The following is a 17344-nucleotide window of genomic DNA, read 5'->3' on the forward strand; positions in this document are numbered from 1 at the left end:
TCTCAGTGAAACATGGAAAGGGGCTGGAGGATCAGCCTGCACCAACAACCTATGCCTGGGATTGGTTTTCCAAAATAAGGGCCAGAAGACCCTAGATAGAGTAGAACAAAGACAAACTTTCCACCACTGTTTGGTTTATTGTTTGTTTTACCATAGCACCTTTAGAACTGTTAAAGTGTTAAACACACACAATTACAGAAATCTCAATAACTGATTAACTTAGAAAACCTTTATGACAAATCCTGACCCCCAGCCACATCACACATAAATAGGATATAAAAGAGAAAAGTAAAAACAATGGGTTTTTTCCCTCTTAAGAAATGACTGGAAAGAGTAGGGCACTAGAGAGCACATGAGTTACAGGGACTTAACATACTGAAGACCTGAGCTTTCAGAAGAAGATACAGGCTAGTTTGATGGAGAAGTTGAATATCCATATTTGCTCTTTAATTGGCTTAAGACCAAGTCAATATTTCATGCACAGCCTAAACTCATGTGCCACTCACACTCAGACCTCAACTGAAGTGCCACTGAGGTTAAACAGCAATCTTTCTTTTGATTTCAGGTGGTTTTGGCTGAGTCCTGGGGATATGTAGGTGCAGGGAATCAGGGTGAGATCAGTTGTGCAACATTAGCATCACACTCCAGAAAAAACAGCTGAGGATCAGGGAATATATAAAATTCAAGTAAAAAAAACCAAACCAATAATCCTTAATTCTGGTATAAAACCGTTTATGAACACTGTGGTTGTTCAGTAGAACCTCTCATATGTGTACAGCCCAGGCACTTAAGGTATTTTCAGCATCACAGTTCTGGTGGGTGGGCCCTCTCCCACCATCCTGACCTCCAATGTGTCCATACAATGGGCGATAGGTTAGAAAAAAAATCAAACAAAAAAGCCCACATGATCTCCCAACACAGAAACAGAATGAAAAAGAGAAGAATGAAAAGAGCCTAAAATGCTCAACGAACTACTGACAGGTTTTAAGAGCTGGAACTATCAGGACCTTAACAGGACAAAAAGGACCTTTTCCATACAAGCAAAACCACCTGGTTTGGGGGCACAGTTTCTGGTGTTATGTTATTGCTGATACCTTCAACTAAGGGCATATGCCACTACCATTTTATCAGCCCATGCAGCAAGGAAAAGAGGAAGATGATACCTGACAGTGACCCTGAAATGCCTGTTTTCTAAATAACGTATGGCTTTGAGATAGGGCTCCTCTTGTGCTTGAAAGCAGAGGTGCAAGGACAGCGTCGTCCTCACGAGGAAGAACAAGAACGGCCGGGGAAGCCTGGAAAGGCACCTTCTCCAAAAACATTGACGTAGGAAGACTTGAGGAAGTGGAGGTAGTTCTGCATGCTGCGGTTGGTGCTCTCCGACTGCTCCAACCGATCCTTCAGATCCTGCAAGCGGCTTTCGTACCGGCGCTCTGCCTGCACACACAGCACCAAACACAGGCTGAAAGATGACAACACTCATCCTACTCATGTTAAATTTAAGCTGTTACCCAAAAGCACTGAAGGCAGTGAGAACGAGCACAGTGGTAGATGATGTTACTATAGATGGTGCTCTGATATTTTTAATTTGTTCTGCTTGTTTCCAACTCCCTCCAGCAACCTGCTGATGAAAACAGGAGACAACCCAGCTAATTAGCTAGGCTTTTAAAACTGATTAGCAAGAGTTGTGGGGAATTAAACACACTCTTTTGTCTGAAAAGCTAGATGTCCTGATCCACATGCCAACACAATTCCAAGTAAAACTCAATTAAACAAGTGGGGTAAATAGGACATTATGAAAGATTCCTCTTCCAGAAGAAATCCTTTCCTCTAGAAGCTAAACTGTGTTCTCTCTCAGATAATCAAGCACAGTAAATGAAGCTGAAAGCTGTCTGTGATACCTGGTGCAAATCTTATTTGAAGATATGAAAGGTCTGATTCTTTCCTTACATATAAGTTTAAAGCAAGTTCATTCAGATCACTGCTAGAATTGATAGCCTAATGAGCATCCACACTCCTGAATCAGTGTTGTAACAGACACCTCCTGTCACACATCCGCCATGGACACATCCAACAGCACGTCACAGTCAGACACACAGCTCTGCACAACTTCTGCAACATGTCCATAGGACCTTGGCTTATGGACTCCAGTTGCTGCCAGGACACCAGCAGCACAGCAAGAGTATTCCCCACAAGTCACTCACATCGTCTTTACTCCGACGCAATTGGCTCAGCTCTGTTTTGTTCCTACTCAGCTGGGTCTCCAAATCCAGCACCTTGGACTGAGCTGCCCTCTCTTTAGATGTTGCTCGCTCTCGAGTTTGTTCCACCTACATGTAACGACAGGACAACAACTTTGCTACAGGGTTATCTGTGGAAGAATGATTTTTCCCTACCCCATTGCCCACAAAAGTCTCATGAAGTTCAATTGTACATATTCTCATATATCAGCAACAGCTTAGTCTTGTGCTTTTCTCTCTTCTGTTGCAAACTGGAGGGTATGGTTTGGTTTCCTGGCAGCTGAAGTGCTGACAAGCAATACCATCACATTCTATTGGCTGTATTTCACTGAACATGGTCATTTTCATGAATTTAGTCACAGGCTGAGGAGGTGTAAGCAATTACTTACTTGTCTTTTGGCATCCTCGATAGCCATCTCCAGCTGCCGTGCCAAGGAGCTGCACTCACCCGTCTTCTCCTCCAGCCGCAGCTGACACTGGTGAATCGACTCCTCACGCTTTGCTATGACCTGAAGGAATTCCATGTTCTGGGCGCTTGTTGTCTCTAGTTTTCTAGGTTGAGACAACACAGGAAAGAAATCTAATCATTTTAAACGAAGGGTGTTTCAGTCTGCCTTCTTGTCAGGTCCTGACTGGTGTGGGAATAGATGCTGTCCCTCCTTTAAAGATGACAGCCCCAAGAAACACTTCTCCATTTCTCAAATCAAACTGTCAGAGACTGAAGGACATACCAAGTACTCACATAACTGCCTTTTTTTCCAGACATTGCCACTAAAAGGACATTGTCAGGCTAGACTGGACAAGGAGCTGCCTTATCTGCTGTGTAAGTCATAGAATCATAACAGTTGGAAAAGCCCTTTAAGCTCCTGCAGCCCAAGCCCTCCCCCTCACACTGCCAAGCCCACCCCTAACCCACGGCCTTCAGTAATGCATCTTCCAAATATCTCCAGGGATGGTGACTCCCCCAGCTCCCTGGGCAGCCTGTTGCAATGCTTCACAACCCTCTCAGTGAAAAAGTTCCTCCTAATCTCCAATCTAAACCTCCCATCGTCCTTCCTAACAACATTCATAAAAACTGCTGTAAAACCCTGTAATTCTCTCCCCAGTGCCCAGCTACTGATAACAGATCCCTGGGGGATAAGCAAACACACAGAATCCTAGAGGAAGTTTGGGGACTGGAACAAGACTGAAGCTGTTTCAATCCCCTGAAGAAACAATGGGAAGAGGATGGAAATGGAAAATGAAGAGAGGAAGAGTGTGTAATATTTCTAACCTTTCTAGCTCCTCCACCTTCAAGGTGAGATGCTTTTTCTCCTCCTGGGCAGACTGATATCTCTCTCTTGTCATCTCCATTTTGTCCCCCTGGAGTTCCATCTAAAAATTACATTAATTATTTTACAGAGTAGTCACTACACACCCACACAACCAACCACCTAAAACATATGCAGCTCTCCAGAAGGAAAGGTGCCCAATTCATATTTTCTGGAGAGCCCTAGAAAAGGAACAATGAATAGAAAAGCGAAGCATTAAACATCCATTTTGCTGGTGCTTCCAGGTAAATGTTTGGAAAGGTATGAGAAAATTCTTTCACATTACAAATGAAAAGCCAGGTAAACACTTGCATGCACGACAGCCAACTGTAAGCACAGCAAAACACACAAGAGCAGTGATACAGATGACAGTAGCCCACAAAGGCATTAGAGCCAGAAATACGAGAAAGGTTTATTGCTTCAAAACAATCAGACTGTGAGATCATTTGCTGAGTCCTGAGGCATGGTTGCAGTCCTGCATCTGTAATTGTCCGGCAAAGCATACACAAAAAAACCAACCCCACCTAGGGGGGGATAAAAAAACAGGGAAAACTACCTGAAATCAGGGTGAGAACACAAGGTTGGGTAAGCACTATCAGCAGAAAGCCACAGGAGGGAAAGCTGCCAAGATGAGGGCAGTAACAAAAGCAAGTGTTGGTGTTAGCTATCCAAATCCCAATAAGCTTCTGCACCAAGGGATGAGGAACAGTAAAGAATTCCACAAGCTATACCACAAGCTTCTTGCACAAAGACATAACACACATCTTTATTTTTCACACTTTTCAAAAAGAAGTGAGAACAGAGCAGAATTTTGAACCTTCCTGTGATTAGAAATTCATCTTGGTCCCAAGACTTGCGGATCACTTGACTGAAGATATTTTTGGCCAGTTCCTTACCTGCTGCCGAAGATCTGCAATCATGACAGACAGTTCCATGTTCTTCTTCTCATAACTCTGAAGCTGGTCCTGACATTCTGCTAGCTGTGTCTCTGTGATCTTTAGGATCTCAGGCAACTTTTCCAGTTCAGCAAGCTGGCTCTGGAACTGCTTACATGTCTACAGGTAAAGAAGAGCAGGTGAGGAACTTCCTAATGTTCATAAGGTCAAGACTAATAAATTTCTCAACTTTAGTGAAGCTTTGACAGCCTGCAACCATGGTGACACTGTGTGGATATAGGGTCAGTGTTGGAATTTGATGCCTAAACTCTTCTCCTCCAAAAGACTTTTGGAGGAGAAAACTCCTCTTAGGACTTGGCACTGCCTATGGATGGAGTGAGAATGAGTTTTTGGATCCTAGACTTATATTTTACTAGATGTACAAGCTCTTTCATTGAAGACAGCTGTTCACACCAGAAAATAGTGTAACCTGCATAGTTCACTGTTCTAAACCTCTGCTTCTGCAGCAAAGCACACACTGAGCAACTTACCTCTGAAGAACGCCACGTAGCATTAAAGCAGCAGCTAAAAACTTCAATACATTTTGCAGAATGACAAGTCCTGAAAAAAAACTACTGGGAAAGGCCCACTCAGATAAACCTTTTCTTTCCTATTCACAGCCATTTCTCACTAGGCTCAGAACATCAAGATCCATGAGTACCTACAACATACCACTCTTTAGAGGAATAGTTACCAATTCAGCCTTCTTGCTCATTTCATCCTTTAGTGTCTTGTTCTCTTTATCACACTTCTCCAGTTTTGCTGCCATATCATCTGCTTCCATTTGGGTCTTCAATACCTGGACATACAAGAACACCCAACATACTTTATCTGTTACACAGAGTTCTCAACAAATGTGCAATCTTTTGGAGCAACTAAAACTGCTCAAAGATCAACAACAGGCTTCTTGCCATGCTAACCACCACCCCAGAACTGTATTTGGAAGTTTACTTCCTGCTTCTGTCAACCTGGGTCATTTGGGCATTCCACCAAGCATTCTTCCCTCTTGCCTTGTCTTCCTGCTACCACACTATCCAAAATTCTCCCCCCAAAAAGTATTCACAGAGAAGTAGTTGCCACACTGAAAGGAGGAAGAACCTGATTGTTTTCCTTTACCATTTGAAAAGGAGTAGGGAAAAGTGAAATAATGAAACCAAATCCTTTGTTTTCCGTTAATCAAAGTCTCTGCTGTGGGAGTCAGCTCTTCCCAATGACCAAATTATCAGGACAGAGTGAGAAAGGCAAGTCTTCCACACTTTGGCATAGAGCATGTCACTTGAGAAAATGTCAGGCTAATAGAGACAAAAGAACCCAAATCATATGAAATTGCAACATCTTCCAAGAGCAAGCAAAAGGTTAAGGCATTACAGAATAAGTCACAACAGTGAAGAGAGAAAACGTGTTTGTGCAAGAGCTGAAGGCTTTGATAAAATGCCTACCTGTGCCTTGTAGGTTTCAATCAACACTTCATAGTTCCTGACAGAGCTCTTAAGCTGCTGCATTTCCATCTGTGCTTGGTTCAGCTTTTCCTCCATTGGGACCACACTAGCCTAAATAAAGAGAACACCATTAAGCACACTGAAGTAAATGCCACTCTAGCTGTCTAATGTTGTCTAGACTAAAAAGACTTTTGTCAGTGTTGGCAAAACTTCTCAGACTTCAGCGAATTGCCAAATTTACACCAGCAGAGCACAGAGGTTCGTGATGGATGTGCAACCTTTCCTTTTGCCTGAATGAGCTGTGCAACTTGGAGTAAGTCCACTCCTTATTTGAATCAATGCCCAGTTTTCCAAGTAGTAAAATATAGGTCACCTACAAGATCACCAGTGGTAAGAAAAGACAGGAGCAATATGCCAGTCTTTTTTTTCCATTCTGGAGATAACCACTCTCTCTGCATGAGCTACAGTTTGTTCTCTGTCCAGCAGCACGAAGATATAAGGACAAGATGTAAGACTGTAAGTACTTGGATTGGAGATACTCCTAGACAAAACATAGAAGAAACCCAGTCCTTCCAGAATGTTCACTTTCTTTATGTCTCTTCTCAGCATACTTGCCTTATCATCCTCAGGTCATGGTAAAACTAGTTTGAAACTAAACAGTAATAACGGGTGAAATTCAACTTGGTCCTCAGAGGCCAAGTAACTAGTTACAGTTTCTCCTTTCCCCTCACTAGCATATCAGCTTCCTATAATAACTGACCTTTAGCTTTTCATTCTTCATTTTGAGAGAAGCAGCCTCTGTAGTGTGTTGATGCAATTGATCCACCAAAGCTTCCCTGTCCTCCCGTGTCTTGTCCTCCAGGATTATCTGCTGATCCAGCAAGTCTTTAACACGGCTGCCATAAGGAAAGAAAATTAAACCTTAGGTGGCAAGAAAGAATAAAACTCAAACCTTGAAAACTGCTTCACAACACAGCTTTTCCCTACCCTTTCATCATCTCCCTCCTCCAGCCATGTATGCACACTTATGTGTTATACTTTTCTATTACCTTAATCTTCTTCACCTGCTGGAAATTGAGTCTTTTCTCCTGGAGCTCAAACATTTCGCCTCCAGGATACACAGGATGAAGAGCTACCTCTTTTGTCTCATACCTATCTATTTTTTTCTGCAGCAACGATTGTACTGCAGTGATACCAACACATTTATTTAGTTTCACAAGAAAATTGCCATAAACTATATTGCCCATCTCTTCTAATCCTTTCCATTCAAGCATTCCAAACAGATCTCAAAAGACAGCCTTAATTATTTTAAAGCATTTAAAAATGGCAAAGAAACCCTTGAAAAGCCTGCCTCTGCTGTGGTGAGCTAGCAGCAGAAGTCACACCTCCCTTTCTGTCAGTGCCCCCAAACTCTGCTCTAGTCCTTAGGCAGCGCTGGTTTTGCTTGGATATTTATGAGCAATTCAATTAAATTATTCAATTTATCAGAACTATTGAATTAAATAGGATTAAATTATTCCTGAATTTAGAACTCATCCCCACTCATGCTTCGTTTCTCTACACTAATGTTATTTTAACCTCTTCAGTGTAGCATTTTCCAGTTCCAGGTCATTCTTTTCCTTTACTACTTTGTTGTAGCGACTCCTCCATAAGTCCACAGTAGACAGCACATCAGCAACATAACTGTCCTGCTGAACAAAGGAAACAAGAAAAGAGAGGAAAAGAGAAAGGGTGACAGAAATGCCACTGGACATGGGATATGCAGAGAATACACAGAGATGCTGATACAGGTGTGCATACCACCAGCCAACAGACATCATGGCGGTGTAAGAATCCTCTTTGAAGGCACACGAACCATCATAAACACAAAGCATTGGTAAGATTCTACTAGTGTCTCTGGTCCTTGGAATTCTAAAAATAATGAAGAAAAAAACCCCAATCAAGTAGTGTGAAATTCATGTCCCCTTGGGATTTAGTCCTAACTTCTCTACTTTTACTTGATATCCTTCAGTGAGGATAATTCCAGGATGCCTCTATGTCTTTGCACTTTTCTGACTAGTTCCTAAATTAGCAACCAACTTCATTCAGAGTTTCCAGCCAAAGCCACGAGGCTTTATTTTATTGGCTTTTGTCAACTCTCAGATGGTTCTAAAGAATGAGTTTAGTATTATCTAAGTTAGTGCATGTCCCAAGTTAAGGACATGCAGAGAATACAGTGGCAGCTGAAAAAACTGGATTTGTTCTAAACTTAGCATAAGTGACCCAAAGCATCAAGACAGAAATAAATCTCATTAGTCAAAAGCACATACTGTCCCCAGGGCTGCTAACAGAAGTCAAAGACTTGGATGCATGATCTGAAATGAGGTCTCTGCTCCTGTGTTATCAGGTACCTTTTCTGCCAGCCCGACAGCCAGTTGCTCTGCACGCTCTTCGCTCCGCTCTGCCCGCTCTTTCAGGGCACGGATGGTTTTCTTCAGGGCCTCTTTGTCAGAGTCTGCCTTCTGCCTTAGTTCTTTCAGTTGTCCTTTGATATGTTCCACCTGTGCCACGTGTTGAGCTTCATTACGCTCTAGGGTCTGCAGAGAGGACAGAAAACACACCACATGGAATAAAGCCCCTATACCTGTATATCCAAAGCAGCAATTAATTTCCTAGAAACAGTGGAAAAAGCTGGGTATAAAGCCCAATATCCTGCCTGGAAGTACCTGCAATCAAGTTTCACCTTCTCAGTCCTGTCCTAATGCTGACATGTCAGCATGACTTCTCTTCCTTTCATTCTAAGAGCCTTCCATTCTTCTCTTATAGGCTGCTCTCTAGAATACTCATTTCCTCTCCTGACTAAGATAAGTACTGGCCTTTGAGTGTTTTGATCTACCTGAGAACATTCTCTTTATTAACTGAAATGCTCATGTACAACATCATTTTATGCAGCTATACAGCATAACAGAATTAAAGTTCTTCTAAACAACTGACACCTATCTGTCTTGATGCTTGGCTAAACCAAGGCCATCTTTTAAATAATTAGGTAGTAATTAAACTAGAAAAAAATGCACATAGATCTTAAGGCTATGGTTTTGCCTCATGCATCAAAAGTGAAAAGCTGCTTCTTACTTCATTTGGTAAGTATGGTGCATGTTAGAGGCACAAACATCACCAGCCAATATGTCAGACTGCCAGATGCAGCAGAAAGAGAGTTGATGAGTGCTGCTTCCCTTGTCAGTCAATACAGATCAGTGTAAATGAGAAGTTAACCCCCAAGGACCACTGAAAGCATACCCATATCTGTGTGGCCAGACGGTTGTTCTCTGCTTCTTTGTTCCGCAGCTGTGCCTGTAAGTGGCCTTTCACAGTGCTCAGAGACTTGAAAAGCTCAGACCCTGTCTTTGTCTGGTCCTAAAAAAGAAACAAACATGATATACACCTTCTTCCTCAACAAGCTAATAGAAGGAACACTTTATATTATATAACAGTGTCAGATTTCTTCACTGAGTGATCTCCAGCCACCTCAACTTCCCTTAGATGGACATTCACAGCTCCTCTACTCCAACAAAGTGGGCAACAAATGAGCAGCCATTTATTTTACATTAGATGTGAATGACTGGCCTGAAAGATTTGCTCTAGGGCAAAACATCCTTCATATCTGATCTTTTCCAACATATTCTTTTTTTTTTACTTCCTAAACAGATGAACATATTGAAATCTGACATCAGGACCCAACATGACCTTAAATAGAAAGGCAACTCAGTGATAGGCCCAAGCACAAAGCCTATCTTTGGGACATTTGTCTGATTAGCAGAATATGGAATCCACAAGTGCATTGGAATTGGTGGCTGTCTGTGTAGTTTTATAAGCAAGCCAGTCATCTGATCCCTTAAAAAGTAATCATCTGCAAGTACAAACCAGTACTTTGGATTACCTGTGGTTCTAGAGAACTGGAAGGTGGGGCAGGGAGAGGACAAGAGAAAAAGGATATTACCTTTTCAGCCTGCAGCTGAATGGTAAGATTGTCCACTTCTTTTTCTTTCTCCTGAAGCCTCATCTGCAGTCGCTGGAAAAACACACACCAGAGATGTTAAGTAACAAATGCATTTCGGTTGGGAGGCGGAGGGAAAATCGGTGTAACTGCCTCCCTCCTGAGACTCTTACCCACAGCACTCTCTGGTATCCACAGCAACAACACCCTCAGCCCTGCAAAAACGGGCTGCATTCTCCTCAAGCAGAGTATAGAAGGGATATACATACATTTGTGTAACAGGGCATAGCACACCCAGTCAAGGACAGACACCTGACTGGACTATATACTCCATAGATGAAAAAGGGCATTAACTATGTCTCTTTTATAACTTCTGGCAATGTAAAGACTCTTTTCTCAGTTTACAGATATGGAAATGAACAAAAAGCAGAACAAGGTCACTCACTCAACTCACTGTCAGAAGCAGATCTAAAAAGTTTACCCTTTTTGTGCTTTTCTGTCTCTAAAGATAACATGACAAACACAACCAATAAGAAGATTTCCAAACTGAAGAATTCCATCCTGACCATCAAGGGTGTTTTGTTAGTAGATATTTTTTCTTTTTAAAGAAACATGTAGTACAAGTTTTGCTTTTATTCAGTACCACAAGAAAAATATACAGAATCATTTGTGCTTAAATATACAAACAGGCTCAAGTTTTCCTTTATAGTTGAATATTATAAATCCTAATGGTTCTCTTCCATGTTGGTCTCCGTTGTGCTATCCCCATATTTCAAAGGCTATGAGAATCTATTCCCTTTGAAATGTAGATTGTTAACCAGAAGAGCAATGTAGTGGCTCTGATTCCCACAAAAGCCTGTTCTATTGGTGTAAAAGCCATCGGTGTAAGACTTGACGGGTGAGTATAGACAACAAAGAGCTTGTCATTCTAGGTCTCTCTGCTTTATCAAATAAAAAGAGATTGTGGTTTACTTACCACATTGTCTGCATCCAAGTCAGTCAATCTTTTGAGTAGTGTTTCTTGCCGCTCCAGTATCTTTTGAACATCCTTCTGCAAACAAAACATGAGAAAAAATTCATTCAAATGTCAATTTTATACAGATTCTTTCGATGGAACTGGACAAATCAACTATTTCCTCCCAGTTGCAGCAGCAATTCTCAGAAGATTTGAAGTATCAAGTGGGCTAAATATTTCACATACTGTCACTCATCTCAGAAAGCTTTTCCACTTCTCAGTCCAAGACTGCAATAAAAAGCATGATGGCAATTTAAGATCTTTCTGAACTCTCCTGCTGCTCAGGGTAAGTCATGTGGAAGAACTCAGTCCTTTTATGCAGTCTCACTGATGGATGAAAGAACTGTTACCACCAGCCCTCTTTTGCTCCAATGCATTGTAAACTACTGGAGGAATAGCAATTTCATTTCTTTATTGCTCTTACAAGCAGTATAGAAGTGTCCTGTACAAGCAGTATAGAACTGTATACAATTTCTGTTATTCATTTTATTGCCTACAAAAATAAAGCTCTGAACATCCTTAGGCTCCCATTACCTAAGACCACATCTAGCCCTCAGACTTTATCCAATGCAATTGTAGTAGTAACATTTCAGACTAGCATGATCAGCAGATGCAGCTGTATCCAGATGAGAAAGAGTTGGCAACATGGCAGTGCCTATACTATATAATACAGTCAAAGAATTACATGCTCTAACATCCTCACAGCAAAAGTCAGTCTTATCCTACAACATAGGCAGGGAGAAAATTATCCATCCTTTATGATGCAGGGTTAGCAGCAGAATTGAAGAAAAGAATTAACTAATTTCAAAATAAAGAATGTAAAGTCCTCAAAGTCCATTTCAGTCCACAAGACAACACAGCCTCCTGTGATCATCCCAGCCCAAACACACAGCACTGCTCACCTCCCGGTTGTGCTGGTCCCTGAGAAGATCTCGTAGCGTTCGGTTAGTTTCTTCAAAGGTGCTCAATCTCTGGAACAGAAGCTCTTTTTGCCTTCTCAGGATGTTAATGTCTGAGCTGCTCATATGTTTCTCCTAGATAAAAATTAAGATTTGCATGGAATTGGTTGTATGCAGCCACTACAAGCACGAGCAGCACAACAGTCAGCACCAAATGTGCAGAGGGTGACTGAATGCTGCAATACCCCACTTCCACACAAAACCAGTAAACACCGTAAGCATGTTAAAATGGTAACATTACAGTTTGAAGACAGCCACACAACAGAACAACATAATGACAAGAACAAAAAAAGGACATCACCTACCATGTTTAGTCTGTCAATTGTATTCTTCAGAGCATGGATCTCCCTGGCTGCTGCTGCTCCATCCCTTTCTGCCTCACTGAGTTTAGACATCAGATTCTCTTTCTGCTGCTGCAAGTAGTTTTTCTGGAGCCTGTAATGAGAATTCAGCCATCAGAGAACCAAGAAGCTTTGACAGCTGTACCAGCCACTATTGGTACACAGTCAATCGGGTTAAAACTCGTAAACACCAAGGTTCAGTCCTCTCAAGGGCTGTCACTCCTGTCTCAGGATGATTTTCACAGAGGTAAGAAATTTTACCCCCTAGTTTTCAGCTCCATGGCTATTCATTTGTTGTTCTACCAATAAAACCCCAATTCAAACAGCATCTCTTAACCTTCATGATATTAACTTCAAAGTGAGGATGAACCTTCAGTAGGCTGCAGAAGCCAACCACTCCTGGGTTGGCTTTGGATTTTTTTCTACTCTAATCATCACACTAGAGCCCTTCTCTGCAGCTCTTGCTGTCTGAAGTCACCCTTCTAAACGGTGACAAAATCCAAGAACATCAGTACTTCAGCAGCACTGCAATCTGAGGTACGAACTACGACCTCAAACAATGTCAGCAATAAAGGAGGTGGGTGCCCTGGAAATACCATTACTTGCAATAATAGTGGAGAACAGGAGCTTTCTTACACAGTCAGATCTTTTTCCTCCTTTATGCGCTCAATGCTGCGCCTGAGCACTGTATTTTCATGCTCTGTTTCCACCAGCTCTTGTGTAACCTCATTGAGTTCTTCTTTCTGCTCTTCAAGAAGCCGTTTTGTCATTTGCTGCTGCTCCTCCTTCAGCTGCAGCTTGGCCTAATGAAGATATGCAAATATAACTTAAGATAAACCAGGTGATTTTAAAGTAAGACACAGAATCCACGTCTCAAACCACACATCACTGGCTTGCACATTTTCAAATAGAAGAAACAACCTAGTTGAGTAAGGGGATTATTTGGCAGTAAAACACCACCATACTGTATTTTTACTGTCTAGAAGGACCAGTTTTTGCATTTGGGGTTTAGGCAGAAGACAAATTACTTCAAAACTGAAGCACAGCAGTACCTTATTAAACAGATAACGTTTTAAAATGTGTCTTAGCAGAGCTTAGGGAACTTCTCCCCAGGACAGTTTGTCTCATTCTAAACAATTGATTTTTTTTCTTTCAGCAAGCCAACCAAAGGCTTGGGCACTGCAACAAGATTTGACTCGTCTCCAGACTCCTCTTGCCAAATCATCAACTACACAGTCTGAGTCAGCAGACCTTTACACTGTCTCCTCACCTTGTTCTTGGGCGTCCCCATTGCATTCAGCAGGCTGTCCATCTTCCCATATCTGTTCATTGTGCAGTGAACAGCATCCTCCTCATCTGCAGAGAGGTCACTCAGGTGCAACATTGGCCACATCTTCTCTGAATCCAGGGGGTTACTTTCGAGGCGGTGGGCTGGTCCCTGGTAGAAAAGCAATGAGGAACATATATTTGTTACTATAAAGTTACAGACAGTATTGTAAACCCTGACTCTGCCAAAAACAGACACAAGGTCACATCATTGCAATTAAAGTTCATAAAGAAAAAGACATTTGTAAACAAGACACAAGAATACAAAAGGGAAAACTATTAACCCATGAGAATGAAATTATTACACAATACTAAACAAATGCTCCATGCTTCAGAAGAGACTAAGAAGAACATCCCCTTGCTGTGCCTCCAGATGAGGTCCTGAAGGCAACCAGTAAAACTACAATAAACAATCTAGAGGCAGAAATGCAGGATGTGACCATAGGCACAAGACGACACTTAAAATGGATGGTAGGTGACAGTAGCCTTCCTTCAGATCAGTCCAGCTCCCTTTCTACACAATTGACTTCTTCAGTCTCATAAACCTAAAAGCTGGTTTTAAAGAGCAAAATCAGCCATACCTCACACTTGCAGGTGGACTCCCGGACAGGCTTTTTGCCTGGAGGTATCCAGGGGGCTTTAGTTTTCATTCGGACAGCTTGGCTCTTGTTCATGCTATCCCTTTTCTTTATCAAAAGGACAAACCAAGAGAAAAAACAATAAATGATATTTTTTAAAGAACCATTTCAAATTTGTAGTGCTGTAAAAGTAAATGAAAAATCATTCACACAAAAGTATCACAAGACAGATATTTATATCACACAATACATCATATCAGACGAGCCAGCAGCCATCAGAGGAGGCCAACACCAGCCAGGTTAGGGCACATTCAGTTGACAGCATGGCTGGATGTAGTACATTCTTGTTTATCATGTAGCCTCTCTGCTATATCACTAGGATACCTGCATTTGTGATGTGATCAGACGCCTTACCCAGCAGGCCAGGGGTGGGAGGCTGGGGCAGGGGGAAGGAAGTCTCCTCTGTATGGAGATACACAAAAACCCCACAGCAATACAACTCATTCATGTGAAGGAATGACCTTCTCCATTCCACATTCATCCCACAGAAATGCATCTAAGTTATTTCAAAACAGCACTACCAGGAAAAAAGAGAGAACAGTGAAGTGTGGTCGGTTACAAAGTCCCTGAAGTGTTTTCCCTGCTTGGCAGCCAACTAACGGATCCACATTTAATTGTATTGAACTTAGGGTGCTCTAACTGAAGGGAAGTTGCTTTGCACAATTCTAGCCTTAGAATCAGATATTCTAAATATTCCCTACAGTTAATTAAACTAACAGGAGTCATTGATTTCCCTGTCAGGCCCTACCCCATTATGATATTTGTCATTAGCAACAAACACAACATCAACAAAGGACTTAGAAGAGTGTGTCTGAACCTAGGGAAGAATGAGCTAGCAACATCCATCACCTTCTGAGAACAACTTTGCATAAACATCCAACAACAAAAGAGAGTATGAGACGAGGATGAGATAACCAGAAACATAACTTCAGCAGTGTTGAACTTCTGCCTGCTGTGGCTAAGGCTAGGAAGAGGCCCTCTTTGCTATACTTAATACAACTCAGATGGAATTTGAAAAGCCTAGATATTACCTGTTCCCAAACCTTTCCTACAAAAATAGGGACTATGACACAGAAAAGCCATTATGAGGACACAAATACAAGAAATTAAAGGAAGAAAAAAATTCTCCCCAGCCCACATGACATCAGCAGCAACACTCCTCCCAATCACACACTTGAACTATACATTCTATAGCACATTTAAATCATCTTAAACACAGAGGACATTATTGAAAATGTACCACTGAATATTAATTCAAGTCTTGCAGTTCTAACACAATGGCAAAACAGACCTTCAAGATTTTGTGATGCTTCTAGCAGCACTCTTTGTAGTCCTTACAAACAACCAGTTAAACATTCCTACCTGGCATTTTGCAGGTGTGGTTTTCTGACCCTTTTTAATATGTACGTGGACAGGGGTGTTTTCATTCACATGGACATGCAAAGGGGGAGATGAGGAACGGTTCTTCATGGCTTTTCTCCCACAAAAAAACAGGCAATACAATGAAGAGAAACCTGTGAATAAGGAAATGGGAAGTAATATTTCCCTCTCTGCCAGAAAGCAACAATGGCCAGCTTAGGTTAAAGTTTGATCTTTCTTTCAGTAGCATCTGCCATTCTGATTTTCATGCTATTTTGTTGTAAAGCTAGGATTAATACAAATAATTTATCTGCTTCTGGTATTGTCTGCTTTGAACATGGTTATTAAACACCAAATGCAGCTGCATTGATAGCAGATGTCTGTAAGAGTCTTTGGAGTTCAAAGCCTTACAGCAAATGAGCAAATCAGGGGTTCCAGTAACCAATACCATCTGATTATGAAGAGATATTTGAAGGAGGAGGAGAGAAGCACTAATTTAACAGTTTAGCTCAGAAAAATCAACAGGAAACTATCAGATCCTTCCATCCCAGAACTCTGAATCTGTCAACTCTTTCACACATGCTCAGCTTTAAATGGCTTTTTGAAGTTAAACAAATACTTAAGAGCATTTGGATCACAACATTTCTTTAATTTTCAGAAAAAGAAACATAACTTTAACCAACATCTAACACAACACAGCAAAGCTCAGAGACATAAGGATAGAATCATCAACTTTGAGCTTAATGCTTCAGTTGAAGTAATGGTGTAAGGCAACTGCAAGTCTTGCAGAAATCCCCCAGCAGCATGAACTGATTCTGGCAGTAAGGGGTTTTTTGTCAGCCTGAGTGAAAATACTTACAGTTATTTTAAAGCTTTTTGCTCTTCTGGACAGTGTCTTCTGTGCAGAAACTGAAGCCACTTCACTGTTGATGGATGATGGACACTCAATACAGAAATAATGACCAACAACAGAAAAAGATGACAATTTCTGAACATCTGGTGACACTGTATCTGGTTTTAAGACAAACCACGCTTGTGTATCACATCGGATTTGTGCAAGTTAAAGAGGGGAAGACACAGCTGTACAGCCCGTGATGAGGAACAGGAAGTGACAGGTTTCTGAAGGATCAGGATTCCCCAGCTTCAAGATATGAACAGTTCCAAACACTGCTGGAGTTTGCTTCTCCTTCCTGAGGAGGGGTTAGAACTCTCCCTGGGCCCAAACGTGTGTATCGGCTACAGCATCGGCTGCGAAGCGTTCGATTCACAGCCTCTGAATCGCACAAGTGAAACTCGAGTGCTGTCACCCAGCTTTCCCTAGCAACGAGGTTTATTTCAAAGCTTTTAGTGACTTCTGCCATCTCTGAGGGCTTTTCAACGAATCTCTGGCCACCTCAGGCTGGCAGGGACCTAGTCTAGGGCCAGTGTCCTGCTCAAATCAGGATCAGCTGAGTTTTGAGCAAGGTTTTGCCCAGCTGGGGCTGGAGCGGCACACCTATGCCCCGGAACGCCTGCCACAACACCAAGCACCTTTCCCCATGTGTATTTAAAGCCGCCTCATAGTTCCCGCTTTGCCTGGCAGCGGGACGAACCGCCCCGGGGCGGAATGCACTTCAGAGGGCTGACACGGCAGGGAAGGAGTAATTCCCGGGGGCTCTGGCACCCCCCCACCGCCCTCCCCCCTCACGGGGCCCGGCCTGCCCTGGCCTCCTCACCAGCAAAGGCCGCGCGGGGCCCGCGGGCCGCTGCCCCCTCACAGGAGCTGTCCGGAGGCGACTAAAGGCTGCAGTAAGGACGGGAGGCTCCGCC

The 17344-nt window shown here is 42.3% G+C and overlaps 1 protein-coding gene across 5 annotated transcripts; it reads right to left on the minus strand.

Annotated features, from left to right (window-relative positions):
- Positions 1-128: 128 nt before the first annotated feature.
- Positions 129-17344, minus strand: ODF2 (outer dense fiber of sperm tails 2). 5 transcript variants are annotated; one of them, XM_062011718.1, is made up of 21 exons: positions 17251-17344; positions 16395-16458; positions 15539-15690; positions 14120-14224; positions 13483-13650; positions 12849-13015; positions 12177-12306; positions 11815-11946; positions 10874-10948; positions 9901-9972; positions 9201-9317; positions 8315-8500; positions 7503-7615; positions 6685-6820; positions 5925-6035; positions 5180-5284; positions 4447-4605; positions 3514-3614; positions 2630-2792; positions 2205-2330; positions 129-1437 (listed from the first exon to the last, which is right to left on the minus strand). In XM_062011718.1, exons 3-21 carry the CDS (start codon positions 15644-15646, stop codon positions 1264-1266), a joined length of 2448 nt encoding a protein of 815 aa, XP_061867702.1. In that variant the 5' UTR covers positions 15647-15690; positions 16395-16458; positions 17251-17344; the 3' UTR covers positions 129-1263. The 5 variants fall into 5 exon arrangements, with proteins under 5 accessions (XP_061867702.1, XP_061867703.1, XP_061867701.1 ...); XM_062011719.1 differs by lacking the exon at positions 17251-17344 and having other exon boundaries at positions 7503-7612; positions 16395-16863; XM_062011717.1 differs by lacking the exon at positions 17251-17344 and having other exon boundaries at positions 16395-16863.

Source organism: Colius striatus, chromosome 19 (assembly GCF_028858725.1).
Source record: "Colius striatus isolate bColStr4 chromosome 19, bColStr4.1.hap1, whole genome shotgun sequence".
NCBI lineage: Eukaryota > Metazoa > Chordata > Aves > Coliiformes > Coliidae > Colius > Colius striatus.